At 41.8% G+C, this 22,772-nt stretch overlaps 1 protein-coding gene across 4 annotated transcripts; it reads left to right on the top strand.

Annotated features, from left to right (window-relative positions):
• Positions 1-425: 425 nt before the first annotated feature.
• GAR1 (GAR1 ribonucleoprotein) lies at positions 426-22,135 on the top strand. Of its 4 annotated transcripts, none has more exons than XM_033956055.1 (7): positions 426-562; positions 2,193-2,433; positions 3,714-3,868; positions 13,058-13,117; positions 14,435-14,567; positions 19,044-19,145; positions 20,925-22,135. In XM_033956055.1, exons 2-7 carry the CDS (start codon positions 2,220-2,222, stop codon positions 20,933-20,935), a joined length of 675 nt encoding a protein of 224 aa, XP_033811946.1. In that variant the 5' UTR covers positions 426-562; positions 2,193-2,219; the 3' UTR covers positions 20,936-22,135. The 4 variants fall into 4 exon arrangements, with proteins under 4 accessions (XP_033811946.1, XP_033811965.1, XP_033811955.1 ...); XM_033956074.1 differs by lacking the exon at positions 426-562 and adding an exon at positions 583-831 and having other exon boundaries at positions 14,471-14,567; XM_033956064.1 differs by lacking the exon at positions 426-562 and adding an exon at positions 587-781.
• The last annotated feature ends 637 nt before the right edge of the window (positions 22,136-22,772 follow it).

Below are 22,772 nucleotides of genomic sequence, written 5' to 3'. Positions count from 1 at the left end.
GGCCTCAGCAGAAAAACACCTAAAGTTATTTTATTTAAACAAGCTTTGGCCAATTTATATGCTTTTGGATATCAAAATTCCTTGCTTGCTGCGTATTCTGAGAAGAATAAAACAAATAGCATTGGATTTTTTGTGAAAACCCAACTTCGTCCCCACCCTGCTCAGCTCAAACCACCGCAACTACCCTTCCCCTCTCCCTTTCCTCAGTTAACACCGCCCCCTTCCATTAACTTTCCTCAATCCCCACCAAACACATGATCTACGTCACAGAACAAGCACCTCCCCTATACCAAGAAAGTCACGTAAACATCAGGGAATCAAAAGCCACTCTCTGTCTAGTTCCGCCCCCAGCTTCCAAACCTGGATAGCACGTGCACAGTGGGCGGCAGGCACGTGTCTTCCCACATTGCTGCCTATTCGGATTTGTCCAATCGCAAGGGTGATGGGCGGTCTTTTGACTGCGCTCCCTACTTCTGCAGGAAAAGACGTGTTGTAGCGTCAGTGTCGGAGATCCGGGCTCTCCATCTGTGAAGTCTAAGCCGGAAGTCTAAGCCACCTCCTGGTACCCCAATAGCGTTTCTCTGTCTTCTTCAAACCTCATTCTTGTACTCCAATAGCTTTTCGCTTAGTGTTCCAAGCCTCATTCTGGTGCTCCAATGGCTTCTCTCCATGCGTTCCAAACCTCATTATCGCACAACCCCTTCTTTCTATAGCGTGCTTCACAGTAATGTATTGACTGAATTTAGCTACCCCGAAGAAGTTGGAAGGTAGAGAACAAAGTGTAAGAGTAACATTTCTTTTGTTACTATCTTCACACTTCTCTTGAAAAAAGTAAGAAAATGGGATATTCTTTGTTTATCTTATGCACTGGTTTACTCGTGTTTAGATAGAAAAGTAGGCATTGGAAAGCGTAAGGCTGGGTCTTTTCTAAAACTGATATTAGCAAAGTGGAAAGACTAGGAAGAGGGCAGGAGCTATATATAGCAGTGGAGCTTAGGTTTTACATAGAAACATGATAGTAGATAAAGGCCAAATGGCTCATCCAGTCTGCCCATCCACAGTAACCCAATGGCTCATCCAGTCTGCCCATCCACTGTAACCATTATCTCTTCCTCTGTCTTAGACAGTGTCTCTCAAACTTTTTTTAGCTCCAGCACACTAAACCAGCAAATGTTTTTCGTGTTACACTAAATGGAGTACAGTACTCCCCCGATATTCGCGGGGATTCCGTTTTAGGAACCCCTGTGAATCTTGGAAAACTGCAAATACGGTTTTCAGCGGGGGAGTCAGGAGAGAGCAGCCAGAGCGCTAGAGAGTGAAGGAAATCACTCGCGGTATGCTCATACCGCCTCTTCCTGCACAAAAGTCGGGCCTCACCAATCAGGAGCTGCTGTTGAGATTTTTGGGATAATTTTTGGCATGAATAGGGCTAGAACATTTTTCACCATCTGGCAACCTTGAATTGAAGTCGCCCAGCTCTGGTGTGGTGCTCAGCAAGGTGGCCATTAGTATGCTGCTTCTATCATTTATATTATATTTAAGTTCTAAGTAGCTGTATTTTATCGTAAACCACTTAGATCTGTAATATGCTTAAGCGGTATATCAAATGTTAATAAAACATAATGGCCTTTGCTGGTGACTTGGCATAAAGGGAGTAGTGAAGCTGAAAACTGAGAAGCATTTATCACAACGGCTTACAACAAGATATTTACTGGGAGAATAACTTTTGTGTGGCAATTGTCACACTCATCTCCTCTCCCATTGATACCACATGAACGGACTACATATTTAAAATTTTCTTTTAATTGAATTTCTTTGTTTATGTCCTATTATGTATTTTTCAATCATGCCAAAAACTTTAAAGTATAAAAAATATTTTGAAAATTTGCTGTAAAACAGAATGATAACAAAAAAAAGAATATTTTTATACAGTGCCAGACTAGACTCATTTAATTTTGTCCACAATAGTTGTCCAGTAGTGCCTGATTTTTCAAAGTGGAGGAGACATTATTATATTTCAGAGTTGTAGCTTCTTCATATTTTCTATATTTTAAAAGCTCATCTATGTCATAATCATTGGCTAATTCAGTTAATGTCTCAGTAACTGTACTAACCCTAAAATAATCTCGATTGTTTCTAGGCTTTGATGCTTTTTTTTTTTGTACTAATTTTTTATGCAATTGTTCTCCCAGTTGTTTTGGAACTCTTTTGAGAGAAAAATGTCTTTTCGGGGGAGAGGAGGCTTCAGTCGAGGTGGTGGTCAAGGACGTGGAGGTGGCGGCTTTGGACGTGGTGGAGGTGGCGGTTTTGGACGAGGTGGAGGCGGCTTCGGGCGAGGTGGAGGACGAGGTGGAGGAAGAGGAGGCAGTGGCTTCGGACGGGGAGGCTTCAATAAAGGTGGATTTGACCAAGGACCTCCTGAGACAGTAGTTGGTATGTTACATCTGAGATAGCCCTACTTACCTGTTAATGCTCAATGGATATGGCTATTTGCGATCAGTGGTTTTCATCTAAATAGCTATTAAGATTTATTGTGCTATGTTTGATCAGAAAGTTTTAAATGTCAAGTATGGAAAAATATTTCTAAAATTGAAGCTTCGGGTAAAATATTTAGGAATCGGCAAGAAATATAGCTGTTTGCTCTCACAATATATTGGGGGGGGGTTCCTTTGTTCTTGTCCTCTCCTTCCTCTTTTTAAGCTTTTCTGTCCCTTTTTGTTTGCTGTTTTGCTCACAAGTGCTTTTTTGCTCTTGAAAAGATGGGGTAAGAGGTTGCTTTTAAAAGGGAAAGGGGCAAGCTGGTATGTATTTCACTTCCACTATTTTCCTGTTCTCCCTCCCACTTTCTTCTTCCTCCTGTTATTGTATTCTTTGTTTATATGTTCCATTATGCTTATCCTCTTGTTGCTATCATGATGGATCTTGAATGGTGGTATAAGTACATAAGTACATAAGTAGTCGCCTCCGCCGGGGCAGACCAGAGGTCCATCCAGCCCAGCGGTCCACTCACGCGGCGGCCCATCAGGCATATTGCCTGGTCAGCGGTCCCTGACTAATTTTATTGCCTACCTCTACAGTTATCTCTAAACCTTCCACTGCTCTTATCTGTACCCCTCAATCCCTTTGTCTTCCAGGAACCTATCCAGGTCTTCCTTGAAACCCTGTACTGTGCTATTTCCTATCACGGCTTCCGGAAGGGTGTTCCATGTGTCCACCACCCTCTGTGTGAAAAAGTACTTCCTTGCGTTTGTTTTAACCAGTTTTAACCAGTTTCCAATCCAAAAAATGTGATATATATTTCCATCATGCCTAATGATCACTTGATTCAAGGCCTATCATTGGTTGAGCAGGGGTAACTCATATTCTCTGTTTATTTCCTGCCACTTGTTTTCTTTTACATACATAAAATTATCATCCTGTGTAGGCTAGTGCAGCACATTTGTACTTAGAGTGCTAGAAGAAGAGTGATGTAACATAAGTATGTGAACGCATTTGATAATGTTACAGTGCTCAGGTTAAGCTCGGGAGAGAGAGCTTTGAGAATAATCAAGTTTGGTTCTAAGAAATCCATGAATTTGGTAAATTGGGAAGTAAGAGCCAGGCAGATCAACATTTGTTGCTACCTACTGGTGCTAACAGCATCTTTTGATACTATATATGCAAAGTTATTGAACACTGAGGATTTCAACTTAAATGTTTGTTTTTTCCCCTAGTGATGGGAGAGTTCATGCATCCATGTGAAGATGACATAGTTCTAAAATGTACAACTGAGGAAAACAAAGTGCCTTATTTTAATGCACCAGTCTATTTAGAAAACAAAGAGCAGATTGGGAAGGTGGATGAAATATTTGGACAAATAAGGGACTTTGTATCCTTTTGTAGTTGAGGGATAAATGATCTGCAGGAGGTTGTCAGGTATATCTTGTAGGCAACATTAACCTGCCCATAGAATGCTGGAATGTGTACTGTGCTTGAATATACAGGGAGCCAAGTGATAGACAAGGTTGTGAGATGTCTTGTATGTCTATCCAAATTAGATTGTAAGCTCTTTTGAGCAGGAACCGTCTATTGAATGTTAAATGTAAAGCACTGTGCACGCCTTTCAGTGCTATAGAAATGATAAATGGTAGTAGTAGTAGCATTTTAAGGATCTACAACACTGGTGTGCTCCTTCTAAACGAAGATGTAGGAATCAGCTTCCCTACTTGAGTTCTAATTTAGATGGATGAAACATAGAAACATGATGGCAGATAAAGGCCAAATAGCCCATCTAGTCTTCCCATCCACAGTAACCATTATCTCTTTATTTCCCAATAGATCTCACGTGCTTATCCCAGGCCATCTTGAATTCAGACACAGTCTCTGTCTCCACCACCTCTTCTGGGAGACTGTTCCATGCCTCTACCAACCTTTCTGTAAAAAAGTATTTCCTTAGATTAACTTCATCCTATGCCTTCTCATTGCAGAGTTTCCTTTCAAATGAAAGAGACTTGACTCATGCACATTTACATTACATAGGTATTTAAACATCTCTCAAAAAATATAGATGCAACAAAATATCAATAAATAAAATGCAAATGTTACCAGCCAGTAGGCGCCTGACAGAGAGAACTTTAATATTGTTTTTTTAATATTTATAAATTGTGGAGAAAAAGCCTTGACACTAGTATTTTTGACAGCAATCAATACTGATTATAAGCTGATCATTTGCTTCTTCATCAACATTAAAAACGCCACTTTTTAATATAAGGTACTCTCTAATCAGGCTGCAGCCCATCGCTGTGCACAGGGCAAAAAAGGAGAAGTACTTTCACCTTGCTGCGTGACATGAAAATTTGATGGTATCACTTCATATGCCTTCTACGATAGCTCAACAGAGCCTGTTCCTTCCGCGGCCAGCCGACAAGAGCCTTGTATCGCCGTAAGTGGCTGCCTCAGGGATGTTCGTAATTGAAGCTTTCCATACAGCCGTGCACTAATGGCACTAAGAAGGAACTCGCAAATATAGCAGAAAATGGAAGCAGACTTCTGGGATCCACCCAGATCACATGATGTTGAATTCAGACAAGAGCCAATCAAAATGATCCAAAAAATGCACACCATTCAATATGTTGATGCAGGCCATGAGGCCATAGAGTATTAGAAAAGAAAATCCAACGTTGCTCATGCTGGTAAAGTATCCGTTTGATGTCACCTGTACAGTCTGTCATGGCAACATGTTCTAATACACTGCATTGAAAGGTATCAAAATTATGTTTCATAGTAACACAATGCTGTGTTAGAACATCAGTCTCTTTTTTATTCACTCTATTAGGTCGATGCTCAGAGTCTTGTTTTTAACTTTCTTGTTGTATAACCAGAAAGTGTATATGCCAATTTACAAGGGCATATACACTACCCCTTCAGTATCACAAGTAGTGTACTCCGCGGTACAATCTTCTTTTTACCAGAAATCTGCACCTCTGTTCCTTCTAACATATTTGGGCAGGCGGTACATCTACCACATTCATAATGATCTACTCTACTAGTCTCCTTAATGGTGATGGGACAAAAGCGCGCGAGACAAACGTGCGCTGACAAATGAGCGCCGACAATTCAGAGCAAGACTTCAGCGCGCCGCAGGAAAACCTTCTTTTAAAGGGCTCCGAAGGGGGGGGTGAAGGGGGCACCCCCCCACTCTACTTAATAGGGATCGTGCTGCCTCGTGCTGCCATGTTGGGGGTGTGTGGGGGTGTAACCCCCCCACATTATAGTGAAAACTTAACTTTTTTCCCTAAAAAATAGGGAAAAGTTAAGTTTTCAGTATAATGTGGGGTTACAACCCCCCCCCCAACGCCAGCGCGATCCCTATTAAGTAAAGTGAAGGGGTTCCCCACCAACACCCTCCGTCGGAGCCCTTTAAAAGAAGGTTTTCCTGCGACGCACTGAAGTCTTGCGCTGAATTGTCGGCGCTCGTTTGTCTTGCGCGCTTAAGACTATGAACCCTCCTTAATAGTCCAAAGGTCCGCTTTACATAAGGCATCAAAGAGATTCTGATTCCTAGAGAAGGTGATAGTGCACTCCACATCTTGAAAACATTGTTTCGTTTGTAGCATAGGCCATAGATCTTTTATTTTCCTACCCAGCCTTTGTGCTACTGAAGAGAATTTAAGAATACAAGGAACCTTATCATCATTTTTCTTAATTTGATATTCTAATAGTTGATTACGTGGACTATATCGTGCACGCTTATATGCTTTTGACACCGCAGGTTTTGGATAGCCTCTTTTCATAATAACGACGTTTCAGACCTTCAGCATGTATTTCAAACTTGTAGTATGACAGATAACGTCAAAAACGAAAAAACTGAGACATAGGTAAATTGTTCTTAAAAGGACTCGGGTGCATACTGTAATATTCAAGCCACGTATTGCGGTCTGATGGTTTTTAAATGGACTGTAGTGAAAAATTCATTCTGTTGTCTAGAAATCTTAACATCAAGAAACACCACCTCAGTTTGATAAACAGTCATATCAAATTTAATTCTACTGTGACATTCATTCAGATAAACTTTGAACTCATTCAACTCCACTTCAGTTGAGTCCCAGAGAACAAATATGTCATCGATATATCGCTGATACCACTAAAAATAGGCTAGTGCTGGATTGAGTCCTTTACTATATCTCCCACATGAGACTATGGATTAGAGCAGGGGTGCCCTACGCGTCGATCGTGATCGACAGGTCGTTCCCTCAGGCGACCCCAGTCGATCGCACAGCAGGTTCCCTTCTTCCCTTCTCTTTTTTTCCCCTCCTGACTGGCCCGCCTCTTAAAGAACGCTGGCCAATCAGAGTGCTGGAAGGGCGGGGTGAAGGTCGGTGGGGGACGGAGCTCAGCGCATCACAAGAAATAGAAGCACCTGTAATGATTGAGGTAAGAGCGAGGCCTAATGCTGCCCGATATACAATTTTAAAACCCCCAAAATCGGCCTCCCAATCAGTGGCGTACCGAGGTGGGGCGGTTCGCCCCCGCCCCGGGTGCACGGCTTGGAGGGATGCACAGCCGTCCGGGTCCTCCTGCCCTTCCTTTCCACCGGTCTGCGCACGGGGCTAGCACCCGCCGCCCAAATGGTGCTGTTGGTTATCGCGAGACTCGCGGGAGTTGACGGCACCATTCGAGCGTCGGCGCGGGACCAGGCAGGCGCAAGCCCCGAGCGCGGACCGGGGGAAAAGAAAGGCAGGATGACCCGGACCTGGCCGGCTGTGCACCCCTCCAAGCCGTGCACCCGGGCGGATCGTCCTCCTTCTAAATCCATTGTACTTGTCTTTTATTCAGTTCTACTAAGGAGCATTGTGACAGGCAGTTCTTGGAAGTATTTCTTTGTTTTTCTGTGCCTAAGTATTCTATTAATTTAACTTCCTTATTCCTGTGGGGATCTCCAAAGGGGACGAATGGGAGACGGCCGGTGGCAGGTGGTACTTTAGCAATTCTTACAGGTTGCCATAGGCCTCAGGAGCTGTCTTCCCTCTGCCGTGGTCCTGCCCCTCCTCTAAGTCAGAGACAGGCTTGAGGCAGAGGGAAGACAGCTCCTGAGGCCTATGGCAACCTGCAAGGATCGCTAAAGTACCAGCGATCCTCTCTGCAGACTGCTCCCTGCTGGAATTAGGTAAATGGATGTGGGGAGGATAGGCCTTCGGGGGGGGGGGGGGAAGTGCAGTCCTTCAAGGGGTAGTGCAGGCCTTCAGGGGGGGAGTCAACCTTTGAGGGGGAATGTGCAGACCTTCAGGGGTGGTCAGGCCTTTGGGGGAGGGGGGCTGTATAATAAAAAAATATTATAAATATAAATATATATATGTTTAGCATTTTTATTGTTGGTAGATCATTTTGACTTGGTTATTTTAAAAGTAGCTCGCAAGCCCAAAAAGTGTGGGCACCCCTGGATTAGAGAATGACACGGTGACAAAATTCATCACCGTTCCCGTCCCCGCGGGAAATAATCCCATGTCGTTTTCTAGTGTCTATTTCAACCTCAGTCCTTCTACACCAGCATTCTTCAAAGCAAAGCTTGCGGGTCCGTGGTTGTGGCCATTCATACTCTGATTCTTATGTGAGCAAAGGATAATGAAGCCATTGTGACATCACTGACGAGGTTGACTCTTAGGCACTGGTGGAATGAGGCATTATGACATCACAATATCTGCTTTGGATACCAGAGACTGTCATTCTACAATCCTTCTACACCAGCATTCTTCAAAGCAAAGCTTGTGGGTCAGTGGTTGTGGCCATTCATACTCTGATTCTTCCCTCTTTCCTTAAAGAATGACATGAAGATGGTTTCCCGTGGTTATCCGCAGGGACGGGAATGGTGATGAATTTTGTCACCGTGTCATTCTCTACTATGGATCTCAAGTGCCTGCAGATATTAGCCATTAGAACAAGTCTTGGCTAATAGCCTATATGCAGATTATCATCGGTCCAACCGTTTTTTGTTTTTTTAATTTTTTGATTTTGTAATTTATTTTTTTTGTCTCTGGACTTCTTTTAAAGCTGTATTCATATAAATAGTGTTTCTTTAAATATATAAATATTATTTAAACATATAAATATTCAAATACTTTCATTTTATATAGGATTTTTTTCTAATAAGTTGATACTTAGCTCGGATGTAGTTCTCTACCCGGCCTTCCAGGAGTGTTACTGAAGTGCTACGACGGAAGATCTCCGTTTCACTCACCCTTATGACGAGAGCTTCTTCAGGAAATGTTTTTTTGCAATTGCATATGCTTTTTATGCTGCCTCCGCATCTTCAATCCATTGATGTGAGCTTCCTGAAGCGCAAACGGGCTGCAGGCACTTAAGATCCATAGTCTCATGTGGTAGATATAATAAAGAACAACTCAATCCAGCACTAGCCTATTTTTAGTGGTATTAGTCGATATATCGCTTCCATAGGACAACATGTGAAAAAAACTTAGAACTGTAGATCCATTTACTTTCAAATTTAGCCATGAAAAGATTTGAGCTTGCAGGGGCGAATGATGCTCCCGTAGCAGCCCCCATTTTTTGCTGAAAAAATATTTTTATCAAAAATAAAATAATTGCACAACATGGCTATAGCTGTAAGCCTACACAGGAAACTAGTAGAAACAAGCACGGTCTTCAAATATTTTTTCTATTTCTAGAGCTTCTGTCTGAGGAATGCAAGTATAAAGTGACATTACAGCTAAAGTGGCCATCATTGTCACTGAAGAAATAGATGGTATAGAGTCTAAACCAGTGGTCTCAAACTCACAGCGCAGGATTACATGCGGCCCACCTGGTACTATTTTGAGGCCCTCAGTATGTTTATCATAATCACAAAAGTAAAATAAAACAGTTTCTTGATCATATGTCTCTTTAGCTATAAATTACAATATTATTATTAAGATTTAGCCAAAAGGAAAGATTTATAAACTATAAAGAGTTTTACCTCATGCAAAATTGTCATTTCTTCAATAAGACATTAACTATTTTTTCTGAGGTCCTCCAAGAACCTACAAATCCAAAATGTGGCCCTGCAAAGGGTTTGAGTTTGAGACCAATGGTCTAAACATTTCAAAAAATGAGTGGTGTCCTGAATAAAAGATGGGACAGAAGAGACCATAGGACTCAAAAAAGCATCAATGTATTTACACACCTTTTCAAGCAATGAGCCCCAGGCCGATTAACAATATTAAAGTTCTCTCTGTCAGGCGTGTCTTTGCCACTGGCTGGTACCATTTGCATTTCATTTATTTAAACGTCTCTATCATATCTCCCCTCTTTCCTCCAAAGTATACAGATTGAGATCTTTAAGTCTGTCCCCATACGCCTTATGATGAAGACCACATACCATTTTAGTAGCCTTCCTCTGGATAGACTCCATCCTTTTTATATCTTTTTGAAGGTGCGGCCTCCAGAATTGTACACAGTATTCTAAATGAGGTCTCAATGCCTCTCTCCTACTGGCCATATCTCTATGCAACCTAGCATCCTTCTAGCTTTCAACGTCACCTTTTCAACCTGTTTGGCCACCTTAAGATCATCACATGCAATCACACCCAAGTCCCGCTCTTCTGTCTTGCACATAAGTTCTTCACCCCCTAAACTGTACCGTTCCATTCTCTAAAATGTAAACTTTGCAGACTGCCAAAGGTCCCATGGAATACTCAGTGTCAAACATGTATCATCTTTCTAGCAGGTTTTATCTCTTGTTATTGGGTTTCTTTTGATGAGTAGTTTGAAATTTGTGGATTTTCATCCTATAAGCATGAACTGCACAATGTAGAAAGTTGGGGAAGTCTCACAGCTTCGAGTCTCACAGGAAAACCGTGAGACTAATCAAAACTTCTGAAAATTGTAACAAATATACAGAGAGAGCCAAATTGCAATGCAGATGCAATGCAGATGCATTGTGAGGCAGCTCAAGAGCTAGTAAGGTAAGGGGAATACGAGGGGCCGCTGAAAAGTTCTCAGCCCAACCAAGAAGAGAATGATGTGGAGCCATGAAACTTACTTCATATCATTGAAAAGAAAAGTGTGGAATAACTAGCAAGCTTCTTGGCGCCACATCATTCTCTTCTTGGTTGGGCTGAGATCTTTTCAACAGCCCCTCTTTAAGTGACGACTCGGCACATCATTTGCCTGGGAGTAACTGCTACAAGAGAGAGAAAGATTGTGCAAAGATGGGGAGGATGAATGAGAAAAAGAGAGACTGGGTAAAGCTTAGGGGGGGGGGGGTATCAGCGAGAGAGAGGCTGGCTGAAAGTTGTGGGTCAGAGATGAGTAAGGGAGAAGAGACTAGGTGAAGGCTGGAGAGAGAATGAGTGCCAAGACGGACCCAGGCTGTGACGATATGAGAGAAAGAGGCAATTGCCTCTTTGCTTAACCTATGGGGGGGGGCTGTCCCATAGTTGAAAGCATGCTTGAGAAAGGGAGACTGCTGGCCTCTATTAGTGATTTCCAGAGGCACCATGAGGGACTTATTTAGTTTAGTATACTGTTGATTGTTATTAAAGAATGGATAGGTATGTATGTACAGGTATGAATGTATGGTTTTTCACTCTGCAAATGGGATGGGTGGGTTTGGGGATAGTTTTTCTTGGAAATTTTAAGAATATCCTTTGAATTGTGACGATATTGTTTGTGAACAGACTTGTTAGAATTTATATTCTCACCTGCTTAAATGTATTTTTAATATATAAAATTTTGGATCTTAGTTTCTTTGCCCACAGATAACAGACTGAGAGAACAACCTTAGTGCCTCATCGACTTACGACCACAATCGGTTCCGACTGACAGGTCGTAAGTTGATCGGGATATAAGTCGGCCTGTGTTAGACTAAGGAAAGAATACTGCATTAGGCTGGGTAATGATATTGTAATTATCTTAAAGTAATATTTTATCAACATTTTCTTCCTTTCTAAATCAAGCACAGCACAATCCCTTTGTGGTGAACATTTGTTGTGGCGCCTCCTCCTCTTTATATTATTACTGCTTCCTAGCAAGACTTGGGAGTGCGGGAGACTGGGGCTGCTAACAGCTGGCAGGGGAAACTGTTGTAAACGCATCATAAAGTCGAACAGTTGTAACTAGCATAGGTCGTAAGTCGACGAGTACCTGTAAATATGTTTATTAAAGAGCTACTGCTGATATAGAAGGGGATTCCTGCCCCCCCCTTCCAATTTCAATTCACTGGGGACTGTTGGTGGGGAAGGAGAAGTAAGAAAGTTTCCTAAGTTTGTAAGGCTTGCTCCTAAAGTTAAGGGTCATTCATTTACTATACTGTCTTTCTGTCTTACAACTAAAGTGGTTTACATATTACATACAGATACTTTCTCTGTCTCTAGTGGGCTCACAATCTGTTTTTTGCTTGGGGCTGTTGAGGGTTAGGTGACTTACCTAGGGTTACAAAGAGCTGCAGTAGGAATTGAACCCAGTTCCTCTGGTTCTCAGCCCACTGCATTAACATTAGACTAACGAGGCCTCAGGTTTTTAATATATTAAACAGTACTAGGATTTGGGTCCACTCTGTTAAACTAACAAACTTAAGACGTTATTTTTTTTTTTCATTCAAAACACAATTAAGCCATGGTATTTGTTGCCAGTAAATATGATCTGGATTGATAAATGGCTCAGTTTTTAAAAGGTTTGGATACGGGGGGGTCCAACATATTGCTTCTGGGTTAAGACTTTTCCTTAGGGTTTCTGGACCTGGGCAGAAACTCAGTTTTGGAAGAAGACTTATAGAATAGAAGAGATCTTTTGAATCCCTTTTCCAAGAAAGTCTTAGATGGAATATTGACTAGATTGTAAGTTCTTTGGAGCAGGGACTGTCTCTTCTTTTTTTTAGTGTACAACGTTGCGTATAGAAATAAGAACATAAGAATTTCCATACTAGGACAGACCAAAGGTCCATCAAGCCCAGTATCCTGTTTCTAACAGTGGCCAACCCAGGACCCAAGTACCTAGCTAGATCCCAAGTAGTAAAACAGATTTTATGCTGCTTATCCAAGGAATAAGCAGTGGATGAGTAGTAGTAGTAGATGGAATATGGGAAACATCTAATCGGAAGTATATGAGCAATTTGAATTTGTTTGGATGTTTTAAAACATGGATCCTATTTTAGCTATGTGTTGATTCACCTGTTGACAGCTTTAAGTCCATTTTCTGTCCATTGCAATTGATTTTGGATGTATTTGTGATACTAATAAAATCCTGCTTTTGAATTGCATTATTCTATGTTATTTTTGTACAAGGGGCAAGTAGTAGTCTACGTATCATTGAGGGGTTGGCTCTGCAGGGCTGTGTTTTACAGGCCTTGTGCCTTTTCCCACAAGACTCCAGTCTAGTCAGAGTTAAACTATTCCCTATTTCCATTTTTTGACAAATTGGCAGGATATTGTGTTTTTGACTTGAGCCATTTTTAAGAGAGAAGGTCTTGTCTATAAAATATTTTCCACGTAGACACAGAATGGGAGAAAAGCCTTAGTAAATTAAGCTCTTTATTCAGTGGTTTGAGCATGTCTTCTAATCTCTATTCCTTAACCAATGCAAACAGTATGTTTCTGTTAAGCTATCTGAAAACATGAAGGCATCTTCCTTTAAAAAGTTACAAAAAGTAAGTATTATTCAGCTTGCACAGGGCTTATGCTCCCTTTCTGGCCCTCATCCCAGTTTCCACAGCATGTCCTCAGCTTTCTCCTTACCGCTCTTGAAACTTTACAGCCCTGCGCATGCTGTCTTTGTGCCACCAGCTCCAATGATTGCCCTTCGGAATAGTTGTTCAGTAGAGCCCGGGGGGGGGGTGGAGGAGAATAAAAACCCATCAGTCGCTAAACAAAGTATGCAGTTGAAAATGTGCTTTATGTTAATTCCAGAAATGGAAACAGGGTGCCTTGTTTGAATCCATTTTGCTGCTGCTGTGATTTTTTTTTTTTCCTTGTAAATTTTTACATTGCTTTCAAGATGAGCAAGTTTTGCAACCAGCATAGGTTATTGTCCTGCCCTTCACAGATTAGAGGGATCTGTTCACTTGTTTGTGTGCTGTTTTTGGCACTGCTTTAAGAGCAGCTTGTGGATCACTGGCAAGATACTGTCCTGACTTTGTAAGGCAATTTAAAAAAGGAATCTGAACATCTCTGAAAGACAAATCCTATCATCCTGCGTTTATGTTCTTATACTTTATTTAAAGCACAAATATGAAACAGACTTACAAACGGTTAAGATTCTTAAAGTTAGATCTCTTGTGAGAGTTTGTACTGATAAGCTATTAGCACTAGATGACACTTGAACAGTGTCAGTTGAGATGTCAGGAATTCAAAATTTATATTGGTATTTTTAAGCTTATTTAACCTCTTAAATAATGTCGTGTGTCACACTATCCTCTTATATATATAAGCGTTGTCGCACAAATTTCCATACACTATCATAGATAATATTGAGAATAACAGGGGTCTCAAGTGCTCTTAACCAGAGGCTCGAGATATTTTTATCCAACAGGATAAATACCAACAAAAGAAAAATATGGAAATAATAAAAGAAAAAATCAACAAGAAAAATAAGAGCTAAGTAGTTTGACTGAGTATCTTAGTTGGAGAAAAAAGAAAAAAATATAACATAACAATGAATATGGTTATGTATTAATCGAAATAGCAAATCACTATGATTAGAGAGATATACATTTTATAATTAAATTATTGGGTTAAATTTTGGCACAATTCATAGATTTAGAGAAAAAATAACGGGACCGATGATAGCTCACCAAAATAACCTTTGGCTGTGAAAAATATCTCGAGCCTCTGGTTAAGAGCACTTGAGACCCCTGTTATTCTCAATATTATCTATGATAGTGTATGGAAATTTGTGCGACAACGCTTAAATTTTTAAGCTTATAACAAATTCTGTTCTCTCTTACACCTAAAAAAAAACTTTGCAGTTTTACATCGACCCTTATAAGCTACTGCCTTTGCAGAGGTTTTTGCCAAGGCCTCCCGGTGAGAGAGGAGCTCCAAGAGGTGGTCGTGGTAGAGGCAGGGGTGGCGGTCGAGGCGGTGGTGGCAGAGGTGGAGGTAAGTTTCTGGAAGCATTCTCTGATAAAGCAGTAAAAAAGGAATATATTGCGACCTAACAGACACGTGAGCAGGGGATTTCTAGAATAAGATGAATCCAGGATCCAAATGACTGTAGAATAAGGCAAAAGAAATGTTCTAATTGCATTAAGTTCCAGATTATTGGAAACAGTAGAAGAATATCATTTTTCTAATGGAGCAAAACCTGTCCTTTGTATAGGCCAGTGTCCTGCAAACTTTCTAAAGCCGCGGCACCCTAAACTTTGGGGTCACAGCTGGAGGGTGTCCGGAAATGCGCTGACGTCGACACGATGACATCACGCACATGTGCGATGTCATCACATCGACATGCGCAGAGGCCCTCAAGACAGACTGCAACTGCCATGCCAGTGGGAAGGGGGGTACTGTAGGAGGAGAAGGGCGGAAAGAAGGAGAGGCAGTAGCTGACTGCCTACAGGATGTGCTTCTCACAGCGAGAGGCACGTCCTGTAAGCTGGCACCAGCATCTCAAGACACACCCGGAATTGCCGCTGCACACAGTTTGCAATACACTGGTATAGATGATAACTGTTAGATGGTGTAATAACATTTAAGTTGTTCTGAGGCAAGATTGTAGTCTTATAGTTGACTGTAGATGGAATGGTATAGAAAAATGAATGAATAAGAATTGCTGCTGCTTGGTCAGACCAGTGGTCCATCGTGCCCAGCAGTCTGCTCCCGCGGCGGCCCTTAGGTCAAAGACCAGTGCCCTAACTGAGTCCAGCCTTACCTGCATACGTTCTGGTTCAGCAGGAACTTGTCTACCTTTGTCTTGAATCCCTGGAGGATGTTTTCCCCTATAACAGCCTCCAGAAGAGCGTTCCAGTTTTCTACCACTCTGGGTGAAGAAGAACTTCCTTACGTATGTACGAAATCTATCCCCTTTCTACTTTAGAGACCAGGGATGCTTTTGATTTTTTGGTCTAGAATGAGTTTGCACATCAAAAGAATCCCGTAGGTGTTCCTGATCTGTTTAACTGTGCTGGAGACACTAGGGGGCTCATTTTCAAAGCACCTGGATACACAAAGTACCATAGGTACTTAAATGAGTCCCTTATTTTATTGGGATTAATTTACCTCCTTTTTTGAAGAAGTCAGATATAGGCAGTAAATTACAGCAGCAAAAACATTCAAGTAACAATACAAAATATAGCATAGTATACTGCATTACGATGTCAATACAATACATGATAAAACATAGGGCATAAGCATAGATGGAACATAGAGAGAGAGAGAAGATAAACAGGATGAAGAAAATAGGAGACTAATTTAAATAAAATTGCAAATGAGATTAGTGGCAACTGTCCTTAGACTCCATTCTTTAGGAGAATTATCCCCAAATTGACTTCTGGTTTCCCCCATATTATACACACTCACATCTTACGACTTCTTATCTTGTTTACTGACCCCCAACACCAGTGGTTCACCTCAGCATGGTTAGGTAAGGTCCCTCTCTGATCACAGGTAGCTCATAGGAGTGAGAATGCTGCAGAATGAGCAGAGTAAATGTACGAACCTTGATTCTCTTCTTGGGCATGGCCCTGCCACCAAGAGATTTCCATTTTCCTGTTGAACAAGAATGTTTACAACAACTAAGCTGAATATCACACTTAACCTCCCAGCGTTGGACCCGTGAAGGAAGAACAAAAAGGACTTATACATCCAGCATTTTTCCAAATAACCCAAAAATATCCTACTGCAGCAGAAACTTCTGCCCAACATTCGAGACATTTCTGAGTACGTTATTTTTCAATAGAATTGAGCTCCAGCATTTTGAGCTTGCAAAAGAGTTGAGCCTTTAATTAAACTCTAGAATTTGCTGAGCCAACAACTCGGTGGAATTGAAGATGCCATGAATTGTCAGGGTTAAAGGACACTTGTGAACACAAATTATGATTAAGAAAAAATTAATTACACTAACATATTTTCAAAGGTCATACTAAATGTTTAAATACTGAGGTTAGTGTGTCTGACCCCACAAAAGCATTCAGAGCTGCTGACATATAAGGGACACTTATGAAAACATTAGAGACAAGAAAACTTTTGTTGTAATCTTTATTCTCCATTATTTAATGATAGCTGTCCTTCACTAAACCATTTTCATGGCTCACATCAACATGAAACAGGAATATGGCTAGCTGTAAATGAGACTTTTCTACCCTATACGAGGACTGTTCAAAAAGTATCAGACCTTAATTTTTCTTGCGTAAACAAATAAAGCTAAGGAGGTGCGGTTTGGTGCACGTATGTAGACGACCCTAATGTGCTTGCTTGAATTTTTTCCTGCCTACAGAAGCTGTCAGTCACCGGCAGACCGCCAGTGAGTGAGGAAGTGTAAGTGAGCGCCGTCAGATTTTCTTTTTTGACAAAATGACAGAAAAAGTTGAACAACGCTACTGCATTAAATTTTGTGTAAAGCTTGGTGATTCCCAAATGGAAACAATTTCAACAGGCCTTCGGGGACGAAGCAATGGGCACCACACAGATAAAGGGTGGTACAACTGCTTCAGAAATGGCCGCACATCAGTGGAGAGTGAAGCACGTTCTGGTAGGCCCTCAAGATCCAGAAATGAGATCGTCATTGACCAAGTGAGGACCCTGGTGATGCAGGATCGTCGAATCATGATCAAAGAACTAGCAGATGAGGCAAGCATCAGCGTTGGATCCGTTCATTCCATTTTGACTCCGGATTTGGGCTTCAGGAGAATTTCAGTAAAGTTCGTGCCAAAGCTGCTAACAACTCCATTTGGAGATCGCACAGGACATGTTGGAGACTGTGAACAGTGATCCCAACTTCCTCAGCACAGTGATCACTGGCGATGAGTCCTGGGTTTATGGGTACGACCCAGAAACCAAGTTGATGTCATCACAATGGAAGCATTCAATATCCCCGAGGCCAAAAAAAACAAGACAGGCCGCAGCAATGTCAAAGTCATGCTGACCGTCTTCTTTGACTCCAGTGGCATGGTTCATCATGAGTACGTACCACACAGCACAACCATCACCAAGGGGTACTACAAAGAGGTTCTGTGTCGCCTTCGTAACGCTGTGAGACGCAAACAGCCAGACCTGTGGGCAGCGGTCAATTGGTAGCTCTATCACGCTAACACACCTGCCCATTCTTCACATTTGATACGGAGTTTCCTGGCCAAACACAACACACCTGTGATTCCTCAGGCTTCCTACATTCCCAACATGGCTCCGTGTGACTTCTGTTTTTTTCCCAAGCTGAAAAGGACCAGATTTCAGTCAAGAGAAGACATCATGCAGAATGCGACAGACCAGTTGTAAACAATCTCAAAAGAGGCATTCCAGCGCTGCTTCCGACAGTGGCAGAACCATTGGAAGAAGTGTGTGGCAGCCCAAGGGGACTACTTTGAAGGAGATTAGTATAAGATTATTGTTCCTGAATATGAGTATTTTTTTATGAATAAAGGTCTGATACTTTTTGAACAGCCCTCTTATAAGGAGTCCAGCTTTGTAATACCTGTTCCATAGGACTACTGAAAGAATACATCCGCCATATCTTAAATTCAGAGAGCAGATCTTGCTAATCTCCACCTCATTCATCATAGCAGAAGGATATACTACATGTTAACAAGCATTTGGAGGTAATGATGTCAGATATTCATAGTGTGGAATTTTCTGGCAGGATAGGTTCCTACATTGGGAAGTTCTTTAACAGACATGGACCTCTTAAATGGTATTGAGCAGCACCCTTGTGAACACAGGCCCATATACTATAAACAGCGCTGGGTATTTTAGGCACCGGTAGCCACCCTACCAGCGTCTAAGCTAAGTAAAAAACTGCCACTGAAACTGATTTTCAGGGTTCCTACCGGTGCCAGAATCGCACCTCCATAGGGGCTTTACAATGCCTAATGCCACTGTAGGTGTGGCTAATGCTGGAAGCGGCATTAGGTGCCAGTAGGCACCTCCAGAGGTACAATTCACGTCAAAAGTAGGCACCAGAAATGTAAACCTTGAAAGCCCTGGCTTACGTTTCTGGTGCCTACCTGTGCCGGAGGTCTGATTCTCTAAATTACGCCATTGCATGACTGGCACACGATCAGCGGCCGCCGACCATGGCGCTGTTTAGAGAATCCGGGCTACAGCGCATAATACAAAAATGTTGGAATAACATATTTCTGGCCAGCTATGTGATCAGCAGAAATGAGTTGTAATGGTAGTCATGTAGCTGAAATCCCAGACAGAAAGGTGTTTTTTTTCCTAATGACTAGAGCATCTGTTGTCTTTGCTGCCTATGGATTTGTCTTGTCACCGAAGATTACTGCATTAGTTTTAATACCATTAATATCTTGACATTTGATGGAGTGAATGTTCTGGATACTTGGATTTCTGTGCACATCTCTGTAGTAGCACCGTGTGGGAACAATTTAACAGTGCACCTGTCAATGTTGCCTCTTTTACGTGCAGGAGGCTTCCGGGGAGGACGAGGCGGTGGAGGCTTCCGGGGAGGACGAGGCGGTGGAGGCTTCCGGGGAGGACGAGGCGGTGGAGGAGGCCGTGGTTTTAGAGGTGAGTACGAGGTGATCATAGTATAAAAGGCCCTTGTACAGTAGCTTGACCCTCTAGTGGTAGTACCATCAAGTTATTGCTAGATCACCAGGGCCATTTGAGCTCAACATCAGCATGGGGCAAGAGTGACTAGGGTTCTTTCCTGTTCCGGAACTTCTAGACAACAAAGGTTTGAATAGATAGGCCTTGGGGGGTGGGGAGGGTCTAAGGAAGGGTAGGGAGATGGGGTTTATGTTCTGGGGGAGGGATGCACTGCAGGGGAAGAGGAGAAGATTCTTTCTAATGCCTGGCCCCTTTAAGATGTGGCTTGGGAGCATCAGGCTATAACTTAATGACCTGATGCTCTCAATGTGAATAATGCTGATAGCAAGGTTAATGCAAACCATGTTTATATGTACTGTGATAATCGCTGATCTACAGTACTGAGAAACATTTTAATGGCTTCTGTGGTAAACTAAGCTGTGGTAAAAGCTCAACTTTTGCTGCATCTTAAAAACTCACCCACCCACTTAGGGAGCCTTTTATAAAGCCCGTTAACGATACTGTCACGGTAAATGTACTGAAACCCTTAGAAATTGAATGGGCTTCAATGCTTTTGTAAAAGGGACCCGTGGAGGGGCATAATCGAAAGGGATGTCCTAAGTCTCGCAAGTCGTCCAAAATAAAAAAACAGCTTAAGACACGTTTTTGAAAGATACGTCCAACTTTTTTTTGTTTTGAAAATCGTGTAATTATACGTCCTGCCGATCTGATCGTCCAAGCTACTAAATCGTCTATCTTTTATACCACATTTCCGTCCAAGTCCAAAACGCCTAGAACAAGCCCTGTTGGACGTGGGAGGAGTCTGCAAAGTGATGGACTGAACACCCAGACTTGCCACCCAGACTTGCCACCTAAATAGTGGGGTACCTTACAGGGCACTGCTGTGAACTTCACAAAAAGGGTGCCATGTCTTCTCCTCCCTACAGCTCCCTTATAGGTCATGATGAGCCCCCCAAACCACCTCCCGAATCCCCTAGACCCACTTATCTACCACCCCAATAGCCCTTATGGCTGCAGGAGCCACTTATATGCCACTGCAAAAGGGTTTTGGGGGTGTATAGGGCAGTGCACATGTTTAAGTATCAATGCAGTGATTACAGGGGCTTATGGGCATGGGTCCTTCTCTCTATGGGTCCCTAACCCACCCCCAAGATGTCTCTGTGCTGGACGACTAGGCTTTCCTATGCCAGGCGGCCAGGTGATGATGGTCTGGAGGCTGAATTTAAAAGTTATGATTAAAATTTTTATGGGGGTGGGGGGGTTGGTGATCACTGGGGTGGTGGGGGGGGTCTGTTTTATGTGTTTGCAATGCTTATCTGGTGACTTTAGGTGGGTTTTTGTGACTTAGACCATGTTTTACATGGTCTAAGTCACAACGTCCAAGTTCCGTCTAGACTCTGTTGTAAAACTTTCGGTTATAAATGCTGTACGACTAAATCTAAGCCGGCCCAACTCCCGCCCTCGACACGCCTCCCAAAATGCCCCGTTTAGCTTTGGTCGTTCAGTGGCACTATGAAGGCCTAGGTCGTTTAGAAATACGTCCAAAACCCGTTTTTATTATCGGCACTTGGACGTTTTTGAGAAATGTTCGTCCAAGTGCCGACTTAGGCCAATTTTTGGACGTTTTTCTCTTTCGATTATGAGCCCCATAGTGCCTTAATATGAAATAACAGGGATGAATAGTAAAAGAAATATAAGCTCTCTTGAATGCTGATTGATGCTTTTCTTTATGTATAGGTGGACGATAAAATGGATTGAAATTTCTTGACCACTCCGAATCAAATTCTTGAGCGAGGAGCTATTTTAGTGTCCATTTTCCAATGGATGGCAAAGTTTAAAGAGAATATTGGATGTCGGGGAATATCAACATGCTGCCAGTGTTAATTGTTCTGCTCTGTGACAGTATGTGGTCAGAACGGTGGCCAGAACACCAGTCTAGGAAATGGATGCAACATTCGGAAATATACTTGAACATTTTAAAAAAAGTTTTTAGCACATTTACTCCTTTTTAAAATCTTTTGTTCTTTTCAGACTATCTGTATTTCAAAAACAAGCAGTTCCCTGACTTAAGTTTTTCACAATGGTAAGAATGTAATCCATAGGACAGTGACCGGGCAAGAAGCTTCTGCTCAGACCAGCCAGGACATTTTGGGACTTGGTGCATTTGTGATTAGAGTGAGGAGCTGAAAATGCAACGCCTGCCTGCATTCTGGGTATTTGCCTAAGACCAAGTTGGCTGGATCATATTCACAATTCTTGGATGCAACTGACATTTATGTTCAAATTTGTTATTACAATCTGTGATTTAGTTCCAAAACACCTCTCTCTGTGGATGAATATCTGGTGCTGTTTTGCCTCTACATCTGTAAATGCCATTGTATTTTACTTTTTTATAATATGGTTTTTGGCATATATTTATAGCCTTGCTGTACTATTAATTTAGCCCTTGAATAGAGGGAAACCTTTTTGATAAAGGCATGTTCATATTTGTATCAGAAAGACTTGGAAGACAGGGACTAGGATTCTGGGGTCAGTAATATTTGGTCACCAGTTTAGGAAATCTAATTTTATTGTTGAGCATTAAACAATGACAACCCCCACCCCCCTAAAAAAATAGCATGGACTTCATTATTAAATCTTCCTGCCACTTCCAATTTTAGCCAAAGTGGCCTTGTAAAATTCACATTTGGACATTTTCACTCAGATTTCTGTCACACATACTAGAGTACTTCTGCCCCCCCCCCCCCTCCCGGCTCTAACTTTACACATGCCTTTGATAGCCCTAATATTTAGAATCCATGTTTGTTTTTATTCGTTTTCTTTTTTTTACAAGAAAACCAGACCTGTTCAATTGAAATTTCAGCTAAGTTGTAATGTCATCAAACATTATTAAAGCTGTGATTATCAGAAAACTCTATTTGCTTTATTAAATAAATTCTTATAACAAATATCATAGCATATATACATTTCTTGCTGAAGAAAAGGTGGTGTTGTTAGCCCATTTGAATGCATAAAAATAAAGGTTAACAAAAATAAATAAGGCATTAGCTTTTTATTGGATTGATAATCTTATTTTTTGTTAACCTTTATTTTTGGGTACTAAAGCCAGAAATTAAGCTTGATAAACCATTCACACATTTTGTTTTATTGGGGTCTTGCATCATTTCCTGAAAACATAAATAAATGCTTTTTGTTCCTCCAGGATTAGCTCATTGGATGGCTATCTGGTTTTGTTTGATACAGAGTTAGCGACTGCAAATGAACAAGCTGTATATCAAGCATCATGAAATTGTGTTAGATCATAGCATATTAGAGGCTGACCGAATTTTGGGTTCAGATTCAGTATTGAAACCAGCCCAAAATCTGGGTTTGAGCTTCAGCCAGTGCATTTTTGGCTAAAGGTGAACACCCTCTCCCCCCAAAATACTGGCATTTGCAGCTGAAACCCGAACATCCACACCCCTCTGCAATCACTATTTGCAACCTCCAGGCTGCCCAGCCACCCATAGCTCCCCCACATCCTACTTTAAGAAAACATGGTGGTCTGGTGTCCTCCCCAGGATTAGAAATGAAGCCCACTAGTAT

This window comes from Geotrypetes seraphini, chromosome 1, assembly GCF_902459505.1.
Source record: "Geotrypetes seraphini chromosome 1, aGeoSer1.1, whole genome shotgun sequence".
Lineage (NCBI taxonomy): Eukaryota > Metazoa > Chordata > Amphibia > Gymnophiona > Dermophiidae > Geotrypetes > Geotrypetes seraphini.
Note: the sequence above shows the minus strand (reverse complement) of the source record. Positions and strands in the feature narration are given on the sequence as shown.

Excerpts from the sequence above, each read along its gene's own strand:
- GAR1 (XM_033956055.1), top strand. The coding sequence starts at position 2,220 with ATGTCTTTTCGGGGGAGAGGAGGCTTCAGTCGAGGTGGTGGTCAAGGA. Across the intron at positions 2,434-3,713 it reads ACCTCCTGAGACAGTAGTTG|TGATGGGAGAGTTCATGCAT; the intron begins GTATGTTACATC and ends TTTTTCCCCTAG. Across the intron at positions 3,869-13,057 it reads TTGGACAAATAAGGGACTTT|TATGTTTCTGTTAAGCTATC; the intron begins GTATCCTTTTGT and ends CAATGCAAACAG.